At 48.1% G+C, this 17,250-nt stretch overlaps 1 protein-coding gene across 2 annotated transcripts in view; it reads right to left on the bottom strand.

Annotated features, from left to right (window-relative positions):
• The window catches only part of nrarpa (NOTCH regulated ankyrin repeat protein a), a 41,212-nt gene extending 34,837 nt beyond the window's left edge, over positions 1 to 6,375 (bottom strand). For both annotated transcript variants that reach the window (XM_070873511.1, XM_070873513.1), the window contains exon 1: positions 5,654 to 6,375. In XM_070873511.1, the coding sequence (XP_070729612.1) occupies positions 5,654 to 5,994 (341 nt within the window). In that variant the 5' untranslated portion in view covers positions 5,995 to 6,375. The remainder of the gene's footprint in view (positions 1 to 5,653) is intronic.
• Positions 6,376 to 17,250: the final 10,875 nt, after the last annotated feature.

Here is a 17,250-nt window from a genome sequence, read left to right as displayed (position 1 = left end):
TTGCTCCCTTAGAGGACGAGACCGGGGAATTAATGGGGAACATGGAGATGGCAGAATATTTTGTATCAGTCTTTCCGGTAAAGGACACTAAAATTATCCCAACAGTGGATAGACAAGGGGCAATTGGGGGGGGGGGGGGGGATGGGAGGAACTTAACACAGTCACAATCACCAAGGAGGTGGTACTCAGTAAGATAATGGGACTAAAGGCGGATAAATCCCCTGGACCTGATGGCTTGCATCTTAGGGTCAAGAGAAGTAGCAGTAGGGATAGTGGATGCATTGGTTGTAATTTACCAAAATTCCCTGGATTCTGGAGAGGTCCCAGCAGATTGGAAAACTGCAAATGTAACGCCCCTATTTAAAAAAGGAGGCAGACAAAAAGTTGGAAACTATACACCAGTTAGCCTAACATCTGTCGTTGGGAAAATGTTGAAGTCCATTATTAGCAGGACATTTGGAAAAGCATAATTCGGTCAGGCAGAGTCAGCATGGATTTATGAAGGGGAAGTCATGTTTGACAAATTTGCTGGAATCCTTTGAGGATGTAACGAACAGGGTGGATAAAGGGGAACCAGTGGATGTGGTGTATTTGGACTTCCAGAAGGCATTTGACAAGGTGCCACATAAAAGGTTACTGCACAAGATAAAAGTTCACGGGGTTGGGGGTAATATATTAGCATGGATAGAGGATTGGCTAACTGACAGAAAACAGAGAGTTGGGATAAATGCTTCATTCTCAGGTTGGCAATCAGTAACTAGTGGGGTACCACAGGGATCAGTGCTGGGACCCCAACTATTTACAATCTATATTAACAACTTGGATGAAGGGACCAAGTGTAAAGTAGCCAAGTTTGCTGAGGATACAAAGATGGGAAGAAAAGCAATGTGTGAGGACACAAAAAACCTGCAAAAGGGCATATGCTAAGTGAGTGGGCAAAAATTTGGCAGGTGGAGTATAATGTCAGAAAGTGTGAGGTCATGCACTTTGGCAGAAAAATCAAACAGCAAGTTATTATTTAAATGGAGAAAGATTGCAAAGTGCTGCAGTACAGCGGGGCCTGGGGGTTCTGGTGCATGCAACACAAAAGGTTAGTATGCAGGTACAGCAAGTGATCAGGAAGGCCAATGGAATCTTGGCCTTTATTGCAAAGGGGATGGAGTATAAAAGCAGGGAAGTCTTGCTACAATTATACAGGGTATTGGTGAAGCCACACCTGGAATACTATGTGCAGTTTTGGTTTCCATATTTAAGAAAGGATATACTTGCTTTAGAGGCAGTTCAGAGGTTTACTAGATTGATTCTGGAGATGAGGGGGTTGACTTATGAGCAAAGGTTGACTAGGTTGGGCCTCTACTCATTGGAATTCAGAAGAACGAGGGGTGATCTTATCGCAACGTACGAGATTATAAGGGGGCTTGACAAGGTGGATGCAGAGAGGATGTTTCCACTGATAGGGGAGACTAGAACTAGGGGGCATAATCTTAGTCTAAGGGGCCGCCATTTAAAACTGGGATGAGGAGGAATTTCTTCTGAGGGTTGTTAATCTGTGGAATTCGCTGCCTCAGAGAGCTGTGGAAGCTGGGTCATTGAATAAATTTAAGACAGAGATAGACAGTATCTTAACTGATAAGGGGTTATGGGGAGCAGGCAGGGAAGTGGATCTGAGTCCATGATCGGATCAGCCATGATTGTATTAAATGGCGGAGCAGGCTCGAGGGGCCCTATAGTCTACTCCTCCTCCTATTTAAAAAAAATAAATTTTAAAAAATGGGAAGGGGTGTATGTCAGTGTTAGGACTGTAATGGGAAGCGTTGAGGTTAGTGTTAGGACTGTAATGGGGAGGATGGAAGTCACTATTGGGACTGTACTGGGAAGGATGGAGCTCACTGTTGTAATTGAGAGGATGGAGATCAGTCTGTAATGGGAAGGACGGAAGTCAGTGTTGGGACTGTAGTGTGGAGTATGTAGGTCGGTCTTGTGACTATGATTGAGAGGATGGAGGTCTCTATTTTGACTATTATTCAGAGGGTGGAAGTTGATGATGTGACTGTGATGAGCAGGATGGAGGTCTGTGTTAGGATTGTAATGGAGAGGATGGAGATCACTGTTGGGACTGTAATGGGGAGCTTGGAGGTCTGTTGTGGCACTGAAATAGGGAGGGTGGAGGTCAGTGTTGGGACAGAAATGGGGGGGGTGGTGGTCAGTTTTTGAACTGTAATGATGAGGGTGGTTGGCTGTGTTGGGACTTTAATGGGGAGGATGAAGGTTGGTTTTTTGACTGTGTTGGTACGGTGGTGGTAGATGTTGGGACTGTAATGGGAAGGGAGGAGATCAGTGTTGGGACTGTAATGGAAGGTGGGGTTGGGGAGGTCAGTGTTGGGACTGTAATGGGGAGGATGGACTTGTATGTTGGGACTGTAATGTGGAGAGTGGAGGTCAGTATTGGGACCTTTGTATCATTAGCAAACTTGGCTACATTACACTCGGTCCCTTCATCCAAGTCATTAATATAGATTGTAAATAGTTGAGGCCCCAGCATTGATCCCTGCGGCACTCTACTAGTTACAGTTTGCCAGCCTAAAAATGACCCATTTATCCCGACTCTCTGTTTTCTGTTAGTTAGCCAATCCTCTATCCACGACAATATATTGGGGGGGGAAATTGTGGTCAGAGGCTTATTTCGTACGAACGCCTCCAATCCGAAAAAAATCTATGAAAGTACCTGGTGGTCCTGGAGGAACGTAGGATCCCGGTCGGAGGCCTAGATTCACTGCGCAGCACATGGGGAGATGCCTTTTAGGTACATATGGACATACATACGTACATGCTGGAGTCACTTGGGCCTGGACCACCAATCACTATGCAGTATTCTCATTGGTAAAAATGGGAGCGGTTTGTACGGACTCCCATTGCTATCATTGAGAAAAAACCCTAAAACACCAAAAACACAACATAAGTAAATAAATAAAACTCATTTTAAATTAATTGAAATTAAATGTAATTAAATGTTTCAGAATAAAATATATTTTGGGGAATTTTTTTAATGTAAAAATAAACTTACCTTAATGGACAGGGTTTTTAATATAAAAATGAGTGTTTAAATTAAATGTGTATGTTTTAAAACTCTTATGCTAGTAAAAGTTTGAAGGACATTCGCTGGGCACGAGTTGGGCAAATAGCCCGATCTCTCCCGTGCGGATGTCCTTATCCCGGGGATGCGGAGGATCTGTCAAGAATTGACAGATCAGAAAAGCCAGATTTCGGCGAATGCGCATTGCACCCTGAAAACTGGCGCTTGCGAGACCTCGCTGGGTCCGTGCGTACTCCGTACACACCCGCAAGGCTGGAATTTTTGGTCCATTACCCCCAACCCCGTGAGCTCTTATCTTGTGCAATAACCTTTTATGTGGCATCTTATCGAATGCCTTCTAAAAATCAAAATACACCACATCCACTGGTTCCCCTTTATCCACCCTGCTGGTTACAAATTTGTCAAACCCTTTCATAAAACCATGCTTCCTCTGCTTCGTTGTATGATGATTTTTTTTATGTGTCCTGCTACTACTTCCTTAATAATGGACTCCAGCATTTTCCCAATGACAGATGTTAGGCTAACTGGTCTATAGTTTTATGCTTTCTGTCAACTTTCTGTATCGATGTCGGGACTGTAATGGGGAGGGTGGAGGTCAGTGTTGGGACAGTAATGGGGAGGGTGGATTTATATATTGGGACTGTTGTAATGAAAGTAGCGGAGGTCGGTCGTGGTACTGTAATGTGGAGGATGGAGGTCGGTGTTGGAACTTTAAAACGAAGGATTTAGGTCGATGTAGGGACTGTAATGGGCAGGTTAGACATCAGGGTAGAGGAAGGAATGGTGTCCCATGCGGCTTAAGGTACTGTTGACACCAAATTGTTATGGATGTGCAGGAATTCAACAGGATCTCAGGTGCTCATTCTGCAGGCAGAGAAGTGGCAGCTCCAGTTTAATAAAGGAAACATTTTGCGATCAGGCAGATGGGATGATAGTGTTGGCTCTGCTGCAGTCACAGGGATAATCAACAAGTTCTTATTAGCAAACAGGATTATTCAATTTACAAATGCAGAACTGCGGACGGAGGGGGCGGGGGTGGGGGGGGGGCGGTTGAGGGAGAGAAATGCTGCACACGTGGGCAGAGGGGGGTACAGGCAGCACATGTGGGCAGAGGAGTACAGGCAGCATCATCAACAGGAAGAAGGGGCACAGATGGTGTGAGTGGTACAAACACCACACATGGGCACAGGGGTGTTACGGACAGCACAAGTAGGCAGACAGGGTGCAGGCGACTGGTTTGTACAGGGCATGTGTGGGTAGATGTCATCAAGGCAGTACCCTGCAACAGAGGTGGCCATATAGAGGGGGAACGATACAGATGGCACACATGGGCAGTACAGGTGTCATATGTGGGCAGATGTGTACAGGCAGCATTCTCAGGCAGAGGGGCATTTCAGTCAGCACTCGTGGGCAGTAGGGTTACAGATGGCAGGGCGGTACAGTCACATGTGGGCAGAGAGCTGGCACACCAGCCATAGACGGAGAGGGTACATGTAGTGGGTACAGGCAGCATACGCAGGCACAGGGATGTGCAGGCAAAAGAAGCAACTCACATGGGCAGAGGGGTGAACAGGCAGCATACGCAGGCAGATGGCAGGGCTATACAGGCGGCGCCCACGGGCACGGGGAGAACAGGCATCAGGGACACTACAGGCGGCACATGGGGATGCAACCGCTTTCCTTTTTTACATCGCGTGTTGATGACACAAAACTAAATAGAGGCGCACACAATTATATTGGGGTTTAACAGAGTATATGGGAGAAACGGTTTCCACTGACAAGGAGATCTGGAATGCACGAGTGGAAGCAGATTCAGTAATAACTTTCAAAAGGGAATTGGGTAAATACTTGCAAAAGGAGAAAGTTGCAGGGTGTGGGGAACGGGAGTAGGGTTAATTTCATAGCACGACGGGCCAAACGGCCACCTTGTGTGCTGGATCATTCAACGATTCGACAAAAGTGACTTCCAAATTTAGCGCAGAAAGCTGCTGCAACGCGAGCGGGAATGAGGAGACAAGGGCCGGGAAATTCAGCTCGGGCAGCGGCGCAAAATGAGATCGGCGGCGGCGGCTGCGATCCTGCCCGCGCCGTGCGCGCACCGCCGCACACAGAGCCCGTCCCCGGATTGCACGCGGACACCGTCACCGTGGTTTCACATCATTTATTGTTACATCATCGGCTTATTATAATCACAGCTTTACACACACACACACACACACATCACAGGCCCCGCCCCCCCCCATCACAGGCCCCGCCCCCCCCATCACAGGCCCCGCCCCCACCCCCGGCCGGAGCGTGGGCTGGCAGTGTTCGCCCTTCGGGGAGTGGGGGGGGGGGGGGGGGGGGGGTTTGTCTCCCCGCCTCGGTCCTAGTCACAGCCGGCCACCGGGAGGCGCCGCGCCCCCAGTCCGGGCCAGTGAGGTAGATGGTCGGAGCCCGCAACCCACCGGGCGGTGCGGCGCGGCTCGGCCCCCCCCCGGGCCCTGGTCTGTCCGTGCCTCTCTCTCCCCTCCCCCCCCCCCCCGGGATGTCCCGGACCCGCCCCCCGGCCCCGCTCACCGGGCCCCCGCCCCCGGGCCGTACTTGGCCTTGGTGAGCAGGTAGAGGACGATGTCCTGGTGGCCGCCGAACGCGGCGATGTGCAGCGCGCTCCAGCCGTCGCGGTTGGCCAGGCGGATGTCGGCGCCGAACTTGACGAGCAGTTTGACGAGCTCCAGGTTGCCGGCGATCACCGACTGGTGCAGCGCCGTCTGGCCCTCGGGCCCGAACGAGTTGACGTTGAAGTGACAGTCCGTCATGTTCTGCAGCAGCGACTGCAGCTCCCGGGTGTTGCCGCGGCTCACCGCCTCCTGGAACATGCGCTGCGGGGCGGCGGCCGGCGTCACGTCGGCCTGGCTCATGGTTGGGGCCCCCGGCCCGCCGCCCCGGCCCCGGCCCGCTCCCGGTCTGCCCGCCCGCCGGCCGGCCAGCGCGCCCCGTCCCCCGGGGCCAGCCCGCGCCTGTCCCCGGGGCCTCGCCGCCTGGATCCCGCTACTCGGACAATTCGAGGTCCCGCTGCCCGGTCAGTCACTGGCCCGCTCTCGGGTGCCCCGGTGCCGCTCTCGGGTGCCGCTGGGCCGCTGCTACGGGTGCTCCTTGGCCCGGGCCGCTCTCTCCGCTCCCCTTGGCTGCTGTGAGCGCGCCCCCGCCGCCGCCGCTTTTGACCGCCGAGTGGGGATATTACCATGACAATGGAACGCTGGCCATCTCGGTATTCCACGGAGCCGGCCAATGGTGACGCGGCACCCATCCCCCCGGCACGTTGATTGGCTGCGGCCCCACGTGGCGCAGGGGCGGTGCTCAGCTCAGTGACAGGTGGGGCGGGGCTAGCGCTAATTCATTAAAATACTAGAGCGTGGGAACCGGGAGAGCAGATCTTCCCAGAGAGAAATACAGAGATATTCAGATATACAGAGAGATTCATATACACACGGAGAGATTCGTATACACACGGAGAGATTCGTATAGACAAAGAGAGATTCAGATACACACAGAGATTCAAACACACACAGATTCAGATATATACACACAGATTCAGATATATACATAGAGATTCAGATATATACATAGAGATTCAGCGAGGGGAGTGCTTGCTGGTGCTGTTGGGGAGGGGTTAAACTAATATGGCAGGGGGATGGGGACCTATGCAGGGAGACAGAGGGAAGTAAAATGAGGGCAGAAGCAAAAGATAGAAAGGAGAAAAGTAAAAGTGGAGGGCAGAGAAACTCAAGTCAAAAATCAAAAAGGGCCACGTTACAGCAAAAGTCGAAAGGGACAAAGTGTGTTAAAAAGACAAGCCTGAGGTTCTGTGCCTCAATGCGAGGAGTATTCGTAATAAGGTGGACAAATTAACTGCGGAGGCAGCTATTAACGAATATAATTGGGATTACGGAGACATGGCTCCAGGATGATCAAGGCTGGGAACTTAACATCCCCCAGGGGTAATCAACATTCAGGAAAGATAGACAGAAAGGAAAATTGGGTGAGGTGGCGTTACTGGTTAAAGAGGAGATTAACGCAATAGTAAGGAAGGACATTAGCTTGGATGATGTGGGATCTGTATGGGTAGAGCTGCGGAATACCAAAGGGCAGAAAACGCTAGTGGGAGTTGTGTACACACCACCAAACAGTAGTAGTGAGGTTGGGGACAGCATTAAACAGGAAATTAGGGATGCGTGGAATAAGGGTACAGCAGTTATCATGGATGACTTTAATCTACATATAGATTGGGCTAACCAAACTGGTAGCAGTACGGTGGAGGAGGATTTCCTGGAGTGTATTAGGGATGGCCTTCTCGACCAATATGTCGAGGAACCAACTAGACGGCTGGCCATCCTAGACTGGGTGATGTGTAACGAGAAAGGATGAATTAGTAATCTTGTTGTGCAAGGCCCATTGGGGAAGAGTGGCCATAATATGATAGAATTCTTTATTAAGATGGAGAGTGACACAGTTAATTCAGAGACTAGGGTCCTGAACTTAAGGAAAGGTAACTTCGATGGTATGAGACGTGAATTGGCTAGAATAGACTGGTGAGTGATACATAAAGGGTTGACGGTGGATAGGCAATGGCAAACATTTAAGGATCACATGGGTGAACTTCAACAATTGTACATCCCTGTCTGGAGTAAAAATAAAACGGGGAAAGTGGCTCAACCGTGGCTAACAAGGGAAATTAGGGACAATGTTAAATCCAAGGAAGAGGCATATAAATTGGCCAGAAAAAGCAGCAAACCTGAGGACTGGGAGAATTTTATAAATCAGCAGAGGAGAACAAAGGGTTTAATTAGGAGGGGGAAAATAGAGTATGAGAGGAAGCTTGCTGGGAACATAAAAACTGACTGCAAAAGCTACAATAGATATGTGAAGAGAAAAAGATTAGTGAAGACAAACATAGGTCCCTTGCAGTCAGAATCAGGTGAATTTATAATGGGGAACAAAGAAATGGCAGACCAATTGAACAAATACTTTGGTTCTGTCTTCACGGAAGATGCAAATAACCTTCCGGAAATACTCGGGGTCCGAGGGTCTAGTGAGAAGGAGGAACTGAAGGAAATCCTTATTAGGCAGGAAATTGTGTTAGGGAAATTGAGGGGATTGAAGGCCGATAAATCCCTGGGGCCTGATAGTCTGCATCCCAGAGTACTTAAGGAAGTGGCCCTAGAAATAGTGGATGCATTGGTGATCATTTTCCAACATTCTATCGACTCTGGATCAGTTCCTATGGACTGGAGGGTAGCTAATGTAACACTACTTTTTAAAAAAGGAGGGAGAGAAAACAGGTAATTATAGACCAGTTAGCCTGTCATCAGTAGTGGGGAAAATGTTGGAGTTAATTATTAAAGATGAAAATAGCAGCGCATTTGGAAAGCAGTGACAGGATCGGTCCAAGTCAGCATGGATTTATGAAAGGGAAATCATGCTTGACAAATCCATAATTTTTTGAGGATGTAACTAGTAGAGTGGACAAGGGGGAACCAGTGGATGTGGTGTGTTTGGACTTTCAAAAGGCCCCACAGAAGAGATTGGTGTGCAAAATTAAGGCACATGGTATTGGGGGTATTGCAGTTGACGTGGATAGAGAACTGGTTGGCAGACAGGAAGCAGAGAGTCAGGATAAACGGGTCCTTTTCAGAATGGCAGGCAGTGACTAGTGGAGTGCCGCAGGGCTCAGTGCTGGGACCCCAGCTATTTACAATATACATCAATGATTTAGATGAAGGAATTGAGTGTAATATCTCCAAGTTTGCAGATGACACTAAGCTGGGTGGCGGTGTGAGCTGTGAGGAGGATGCCAAGAGGCTGCAGGGTGACTTGGACAGGTTAGGTGAGTGGGCAAATGCATGGCAGATGCATTATAATGTGGATAAGTGTGAGGTTATCCACTTTGGTGGCAAAAACACGAAGGCAGAATATTATCTGAATGGCGGCAAATTAGGGAAAGGGGAGGTGCAATGAGACCTGGGTGTCATGGTACATCAGTCATTGAAGGTTGGTATGCAGGTACAGCAGGCAGTGAAGAAGCCAAATGGCATGTTGGCCTTCATAGCTAGGGGATTTGAGTGTAGGAGCAGGGAGGTCTTACTGCAGTTGTACAGGGCCTTGGTGAGGCCTCACCTGGAATATTGTGTTAAGTTTTGGTCTAATCTGAGGAAGGACGTTCTTGCCATTGAGGGAGTGCAGTGAAGGTTCAGCAGACTGATTCCCGGGATGGCAGGACTGACATATGAGGGGAGACTGGATCGACTGGGCCTGTATTCACTGGAGTTTGGAAGAATGAGAAGGGATCTCATAGAAACATATAAAATTCTGACAGGACTGGACAGGTTAGATGCAGGAAGAATGTTCCCGATGTTGGGGGAATCCAGAACCAGGGGACACAGTATAAGGATAAGGGGTAAGCCATTTAGGACTGAGATGAGGAGAAACTTCTTCACTCAGAGAGTTGTTAATCTGTGGAATTCTCCACCGCAGAGAGTTGTTGATGTCAGTTCGTTAGATATATTCAAGAGGGAGTTAGATATGGCCCTTACGGCTAAAGGGATCAAGGGGTATGGAGAGGATGCAGGAAAGGGGTACTGAGATGAATGATCATCCATGATCTGATTGATCAGATGGCCTATTCCTGCACCTATTTTCTATGTTTCTATGTTTTTATACACACAGAGATTCAGGTACACACGGAGATTCAGATATACACGGAGAGATTCAGGTACACACAGAGAGATTCAGGTACACACGGAGAGATTCAAATACACACGGAGAGATTCAGGTACACACGGAGAGATTCAGATACACACAGATTCAGATACACACGGAGAGATTCAGATACACATGGAGAGTTTCAGATACACACAGATAAGAACATAAGAAATAGGAGCAGGAGTAGGCCATACGGCCCCTCAAGTCTGCTCCGCCATTTAATACGATCATGGCTGATCCAATCATGGACTCAGCTCCACTTCCCTGCCCGCTCCCCATAATCCCTTATCCCCTTATCGGTTAACAAACTGTCTATTTCTGTCTTAAATGACTTCAATGTCCCAGCTTCCACAGCTCCCTGAGGCAGCGAATTTCACAGATTTACAACCCTCTGAGAAGAAATTCCTCCTCATCTCAGTTTTAAATGGGCTGCCCCTTATTCTAAGGTTATGCCCCCTAGTTCTAGTCTCCCCCATCAGTGGAAACATCCTCTCTGCATCCACCTTGTCAAGCCCCCTCATAATCTTATACGTTTCGATAAGATCACCTCTCATTCTTCTGAATTCCAATGATTAGAGGCCCAACCTACTCAACCTTTCCTCATAAGTCAACCCCCTCATCCCCGGAATCAACCTTGTGAACCTTCTCTGAACTGCCTCCAAAGCAAGTATATTCTTTCGTAAATATGGAAATCAAAACTGCACGTAGTATTCCAGGTGTGGCCTCACCAATACCCTGTATGACTGTAGCTTTTATACTCCATCCCCTTTGCAATAAAAGCCAAGATTCCATCACTTGCTATACCTGCATACCAATCTTTTGTGTTTCATGCACAAGTACCCCCAGGTCCTGCTGTACTGCAGCATTTTGCAATTTTTCTCTATTTAAATAATAACTTACTCTTTGATTTTTTTCCTGCCAAAGTGCATGACCTCACACTTTCCAACATTATACTTGCCCACTCACTTAGCCTGTCTATGTCCTTTTGCAGATTTTTTGTATCCTCCTCACACATTACTTTTCCTCCCAACTTTGTATCATCAGCAAATTTGGCTACGTTACACTCTGTCCTTGCTTCCAAGTCGTTAATATAGATTGTAAATAGTTGAGGTCCCAGCACTGATCCCTGCGGCACCCCACTAGTTACTGATTGCCAACCCGAGAATGAACCATTTATCCCAACTCTCTGTTTTCTGTTTGTTAGCCAATCCTCTATCCATGCTAATATATTACCCCCAACCCCGTGAACTTTTAATCTTTTACCTTTTGTGTGGCATCTTGTCAAATGCCTTCTGGAAGTCCAAATACACCACATCCACTGGTTCCCCTTTATCCACCCTGTTCGTTACATCCTCAAAGAACTCCAGCAAATATGTCAAACATGACTTCCCCGTCATAAATCCATGCTGACTCTGCTTGACGGAATTATGCTTTTCTAAATGTCCTGCTACTGCTTCTTTAATAATGGACTCCAGCATTTTCCCAACCACAGATGTTAGACTAACTGGTCTATAATTTCCTGCTTTTTGTCTGCCTCCTTTTTTAAATATGGGCGTTACATTTGCAGTTTTCCAATCTGCTGGGACCTCCCCAGAATCCAGGGAATTTTGGTAAATTACAACCAATGCATCCACAATCCCTGCCGCTAGTTTTCTTAAGACCCTAGGATGCAAACCATCAGGTCCGGGGGGATTTATCTGCCTTTAGTCCCATTATCTTACTGAGTACCACCTCCTTAGTGATTGTGATTGTTAAGTTCCTCCCTTCCTATAACCCTTGACTATCCATTGTTGGGATATTATTATGGAAAAGCAATGTGTGAGGAGGACACACAAAATCTGCAAAAGGACACAGACAGGCTAAGTGAGTGGGCAAAAATTTGGCAGATGGAGTTGGAAAGTGTGAGGTCATGAACTTTGGCAGAAAAAAATCAAAGAGCAAGTTATTATTTAAATGGAGAAAGATTGTAAAGTGCTGCAGTACAGCGGGACCTGGGGGTATTTGTGCATGAAACACAAAAGAATAGTATGCAGGTACAGCAAGTGATCAGAAAGGCCAATGGTATATTGGCCTTTATTGCAAAGGGGATGGAGTATAAAAGCAGGGAAGTCTTGCTACAGCTATATAAGATATTGGTGAGGCCACACCTGGAATACTGCGTGCAGTTTTGGTTTTCATATTTACGAAAGGATATACTTGCTTTGGAGGCAGTTCAGAGAAGGTTCACTAGGTTGATTCCGGGGATGAGGGGGTTGACTTATGAGGAAAGGTTGAGTAGGTTGTGCCTGTACTCATTGGAATTCAGAAGAATGAGAGGCGATCTTATCGAAACGTATAAGATTATGAGGAGTCTTGACAAGATGGATGCAAAGAGGATGTTACTGATGGGGGAGACTTGAACTAGAGGGCATGATTTTAGAATAAGGGGCTGCTCATTTAAAACTGAGATGTGGAGAAATTTCTTCTCTGAGGGTTGTAAGTCTGTGGAATTTGCTGCCTCAGAGAGCTGTGGAAGCTGGGAATTTGAATAAATTTAAGACAGAAATAGACGGTTTCTTAAATGATAAGGGGTTATGGGGAGCAGGCAGGGAAGTGGAGCTGAGTCCATGATCAGATCAGCCATGATCTTATTGAATGGCGGAGCAGGCTCGAGGGGCCGTATGGCCTACTCCTCTTCCTATTTCTTATGTTAGTATCTTCTACCGTAAAGACTGACAAAATATTTATTCAGAGTTTCTGCCATCTCCATGTTCCCGATTACTAATTCCCTGGTCTCGTCCTCTAAGGGACCAACATTTACTTTAGCCATCCTTTTCCTTTTTATATACCTATAGAAACTCTTGCTATCTGTTTTTATATTTCGGGCTAGTTTACTGTCATAGTCTATCTTCCCTTATTCATTTTTTTAGTCCTTCTTTGCTGGCTTTTAAATGCTTCCCAATCTTTTGTCCTCCCACTAGTTTTGGCCAATTTGTATGCCCTTGTTTTTAATTGGATACTGTCCTTTATTTCTTTAGTTAGCCACGGATGACTATCTTTTCTCTTACACCCTTTCCTCCTCACTGGAATATATTTTTCTTGAGTTGTGAAATATCTCCTTAAATGTACACCACTGTTCATCAACCGTCCTACACTTTAATCTATTTTCCCAGTCCACTTTAGCCAACCCTACCTTCATACCTTCATAGTCTCCTTTATTTAAGCTTAGTGCGTTGGTTAGAGATCCAACTTTCTCACGCTCCATGTGAATTTGAAATTCAATCATGCTATGATCACTCATTCCGAGGGGATCCTTTACTAGGAGATTGTTTATTAATCCTGTCTCATTACACAGGACCAGATCTAAAATAGCCTGCCCCCTGGTTGGTTCCATTACATACTACTCAAGGAACCCGTTCCTTATGCACTCTGTGAACTCTTCGTCAAGACTACCCTGACTAATTTGATTTGTTTAATCAATATGGAGGTTAAAATCACCCATGATTATTGCTGTTCCCTTTTTACAAGCCCCCACTATTTCCTGGTTTATACTCCGACCAACAGAGTTGCTATTATTAGGGGGCCTATAGACTACGCCCACCAGTGACTTTTTCCCCTTATTATTTCTTATCTCTGTTATGTCTATAATGTACTTTTGAATGACTCCACAAGGCAATGTGTTGTACTTAAACTGTAGTGACCTTGGTCCTTTATTCCAAACTCCAGTGCTGTGCAAGCATGGTGTGCAGCCTTTTATACAGGGCCCTGCCATAGGGCAAGAAACCCCCGGTCTCCAACAGTTGCACCCTCTAGTGGTGCCAGCATGTATGTACACGGTGTGAACCTTATTGATAATACATCAGGTAAACAAGTCTCCATCTTGTGCAATCTCACAGTGACTACACATAGAGTACATCCATAGTCTGCATATACAACATCACTCTCCCCCATGTCCTTTGTGCCAATTACCTTTGCACTATGTGCTCTGGCTAAGCTGTCCCCAGACTTAAATGCCAATTGCCCGTGTACCTTGGCTGTGCTTTGACTTGGCCCTCTCCCTGTTAACCTCCAAGTTCTTTTGCCACAACGTTGGGTAGAGCTTATCAGATTGGATGGTTCGATGATGCGGTGGAGGTTCCAGTGGGTTCTGGGTGTGATCCCTGTGTGTGTCCGTGGCTACATACATCCATTTCCCCTCCCCACAGCGAGATCATGCAGCTGGCCCGTTACATTAACATACAGGATCAGACACAGTGCAAGTACAAAGAAAGGAAGAAAAACAATTTTTTTTTCAGTTTGTATCGTGGCACCTAGGTTCCGTGACTTACATTCGTTACATTTTACGGTCGTGCGCCAGGATTGGGTAGATTGCATTCATGGTTCAGTCATGGTCAGTACTGAGGTAGCAGTACAGGTATGCGAGGATGTTAGTTCCAGAGCAACCGGCCGGGGTCCTAGGTATCTGATGGCGGCGCTGCACTCCCTGCTAACGGGGAGGGCTTGGTTCGCTCATCGTGCCAGGACTCAGGGCCTTTGCCGTTGTCTAGTGGTGGGCAGAGCCACAGAGGTGTGTGGCCTCCCTGTCCTCCTTTGAGAGCTGCAGAGTCTTCTGCCTGTTCTCTAACGGTGTTGGGAACCTGGCTGTTCCAGGTCCCGTTTGGGGAACTCGTTGGTTCTGACCTTTCACTCCCAGACACGGCCGAGGTAGCGACTGGGTCTGGGGGCTGCGCCGTCTCCACCCGGGTGGTGGGCAACGGTGGCCCACTGCGCGTATTGCGCCATTTTCGTTTCCAGGTCCGTGGCGAATGGTGCCATCAGGTGCCTGCAGCGTGAGATAGTCCTGGGGCAGGGTATCAGGCTCCGTGCTTTTACCCTCCCGAATTCGCTCACTTGCTGCTCTGGGACACTCTATTCCCGTAATCTCGCAACAACATTTGGTTCTTTGCATTAGGACTGGTACCGACATCTCGCAACAACATTCTGTTCACAATCCTAATCGGTTTGTTACATTGATCGCCATGCATACAATGTCTCTAAGTTCAGTTGGTTGCAGGTCTCCTTTAAGAGAATCCTGCTGGCTTTACCCCAATCAAATCCTTTGTTAGACAGCACATGTTGGTCCCTCAGTGTTGCACCTCGTGGTCTGGCCGCGGTCATCTTTTTTTTCCACCACGCTGCCCCTCGCTGCAGCAGGGACGCCACCTTGCCTCGGTCCTCGAGGTCGACTGCCTTGATCCTTCTCTCCCGCGATTCTGCCACAAATGCTGGAAGGGTACCTGTGGGTTCAATCTTCCTCCCTAGGAGTCCTGCCACTGGAGCTGGGAAAGTATTTTTAGATCGTTCCGTTCGGATCATTGCCACGCAGTCGTGATAGACGGTCTGTGCCTCAGGTGCTGCGTTGGTCTGTTCTCTGGTGCCTGGCCCAAGCGAAGATGAGGTTTTGCTCTGCCTCTGAGCACGGGGGACATCGATTGCTGGAGTGAAGAGGTCTTCTTATTTTCACTGGATCTTCCCCATCCACCTTCTTCCGAGTTACGTTGGGCCATCACCTGCAACAATCCACAGAGGTAACTTGTGCACCATGCCATTATGGATTACACTTACATCCGCACCACCAAGGACTGGGATCAGCTCCTTGGTGTAGGTGCGCAACTTTTCCTGTACTGGAACCAGCTCGGGTCATTTTTCGTTCCACAGCCTCTCGAAGGCATCCTGGCTCATCACTGACTGGCTCGCTCCCGTGTCCACTTCCATGAAGACTGGAACGCCGTTTATCTCGACTTCCATCTTCACTGGAGGACAATCGATGGTGCAGGTATACACTTCATACACTTCTTCTTGGGGCTGAGCTGCCTCTCTGGCCAAATCATCATACTCCCCCGCTGGATTCAAAGTAATCTACCGACTCCTCTGCTAGACAGTGAGTTGTATTTCTTTTACACATACACTGGAGGTGGCCCTTCATGTTACAGGCTTTGCATACGTACTCAGCAAACCGACACTGGTGAGCCCTATGGTTTCCTCCGCAACGCCAGCATGGTGCTACTCGATTAGCACCCTTCGGTGGACTCTGAGCTCTGGAACCCTGGGGTCTGTGCTCTCTGCCCTGGGCAGTGCCACGTTCTACAGTCCTGCCTGTGAAAGGCACCATTCTGTGTACATTACTTGCCGGGTTTGAGTCCACAGGATGAATGATTTGTTTGGTGCTGCAGGTCGAGGTCATGAACGCCTGACTGATGCTGATGGCCTTCTGCAGGTTGGCTGTGGTGTCGGCAGATAGTAGCTGGTGAAGGAGGCCCTTGTGGCCAATTCCTATAACGAAGATGTCTCGCACTGCTTTGTTGAGGTATGTGCCAAAATCACATGGTGCCCTAAGTCTCCTGAGATCGGCAGCATATTTTGCAATCTCCTGGCCCTCAGGTCTGTGGTGCGTGTAGAATCTGTGCCTGGCCGTGAGGATGCTCTCCTTTGGTTTAAGTTGGTCGTGAATTATTTCAGTCAGCTCATCGTATGTCTTATCTGATATGTCCTTACTACACAGTATAAATGCACATGAGGCCCATGCTTGAGAGAAGGTCAGTCTGTGACCTGTCCTTTATTCCTTAGCACTTAAGTGATGAAGGTGGGTGGAGCTTCCCCTTTTATACCTGAAGGTCCAGGTTAGGAGTGTCTCCCACCTAGTGGTCATTGTTCTCACAGTGTAAACTTAGGTCAGATTATACATGGGTTACAATGCTGGTTGAATACATAACATCACCACCCCCCCCCCCCCAAAGTCTTATTGGGATCACAGGTTGAGTCTCTCTGGTGGTTTACGCTCTCTTGTAGAGCACCTGAGTCGGGGCTCCGGTTGTTGGGCACTGGCCTGAGTGTCTGTTGTTTGCGGTGTCTCTGGCCTGTCCGGACTGCCCACACTGACTGGGCTCTGCTCCCTTTGGTTCCGGTGTTTGGTCACTTGTGGTGGAGTGAACTCTACATCGTGTTCTTCCTCTGCTTCTTCTATGGGGTTGCTGAACCTCCTTTTTGTTTGATCCATGTGTTTGCGGCAGATTTGTCCATTGGTAAGTTTAACTACCAGAATCCTATTCCCCTCTTTAGCAATCACAGTGCCTGCGAGCCATTTGGGCCCTGCAGCGTAGTCGAGGACAAAAACAGGATCATTTACATCAATACATCGCGCTCTCGCATTCCTGTCATGGTAGTCACATTGTGACTGACGCCTGCTCTCGACAATTTTTTTCATGGTGGGGTGTATAAGGGATAGCCGGGTTTTGAGCGTCCTTTTCATTAGCAGCTCTGCGGGTGGAACCCCTGTGAGCGAGTGTGGTCGGGATCTACTGGCCAACAGGAGGCGTGATAAGCGGCTTTGTAGGGAACCCCTTTGGATTTTGAGCATCCCCTGTTTGATTATCTGCACTACTCGTTCTGCCTGGCCG

The sequence above is a fragment of the Pristiophorus japonicus genome, unplaced genomic scaffold (genome assembly GCF_044704955.1).
Source record: "Pristiophorus japonicus isolate sPriJap1 unplaced genomic scaffold, sPriJap1.hap1 HAP1_SCAFFOLD_498, whole genome shotgun sequence".
Taxonomy (NCBI): Eukaryota; Metazoa; Chordata; class Chondrichthyes; family Pristiophoridae; genus Pristiophorus; species Pristiophorus japonicus.
Note: the sequence above shows the minus strand (reverse complement) of the source record. Positions and strands in the feature narration are given on the sequence as shown.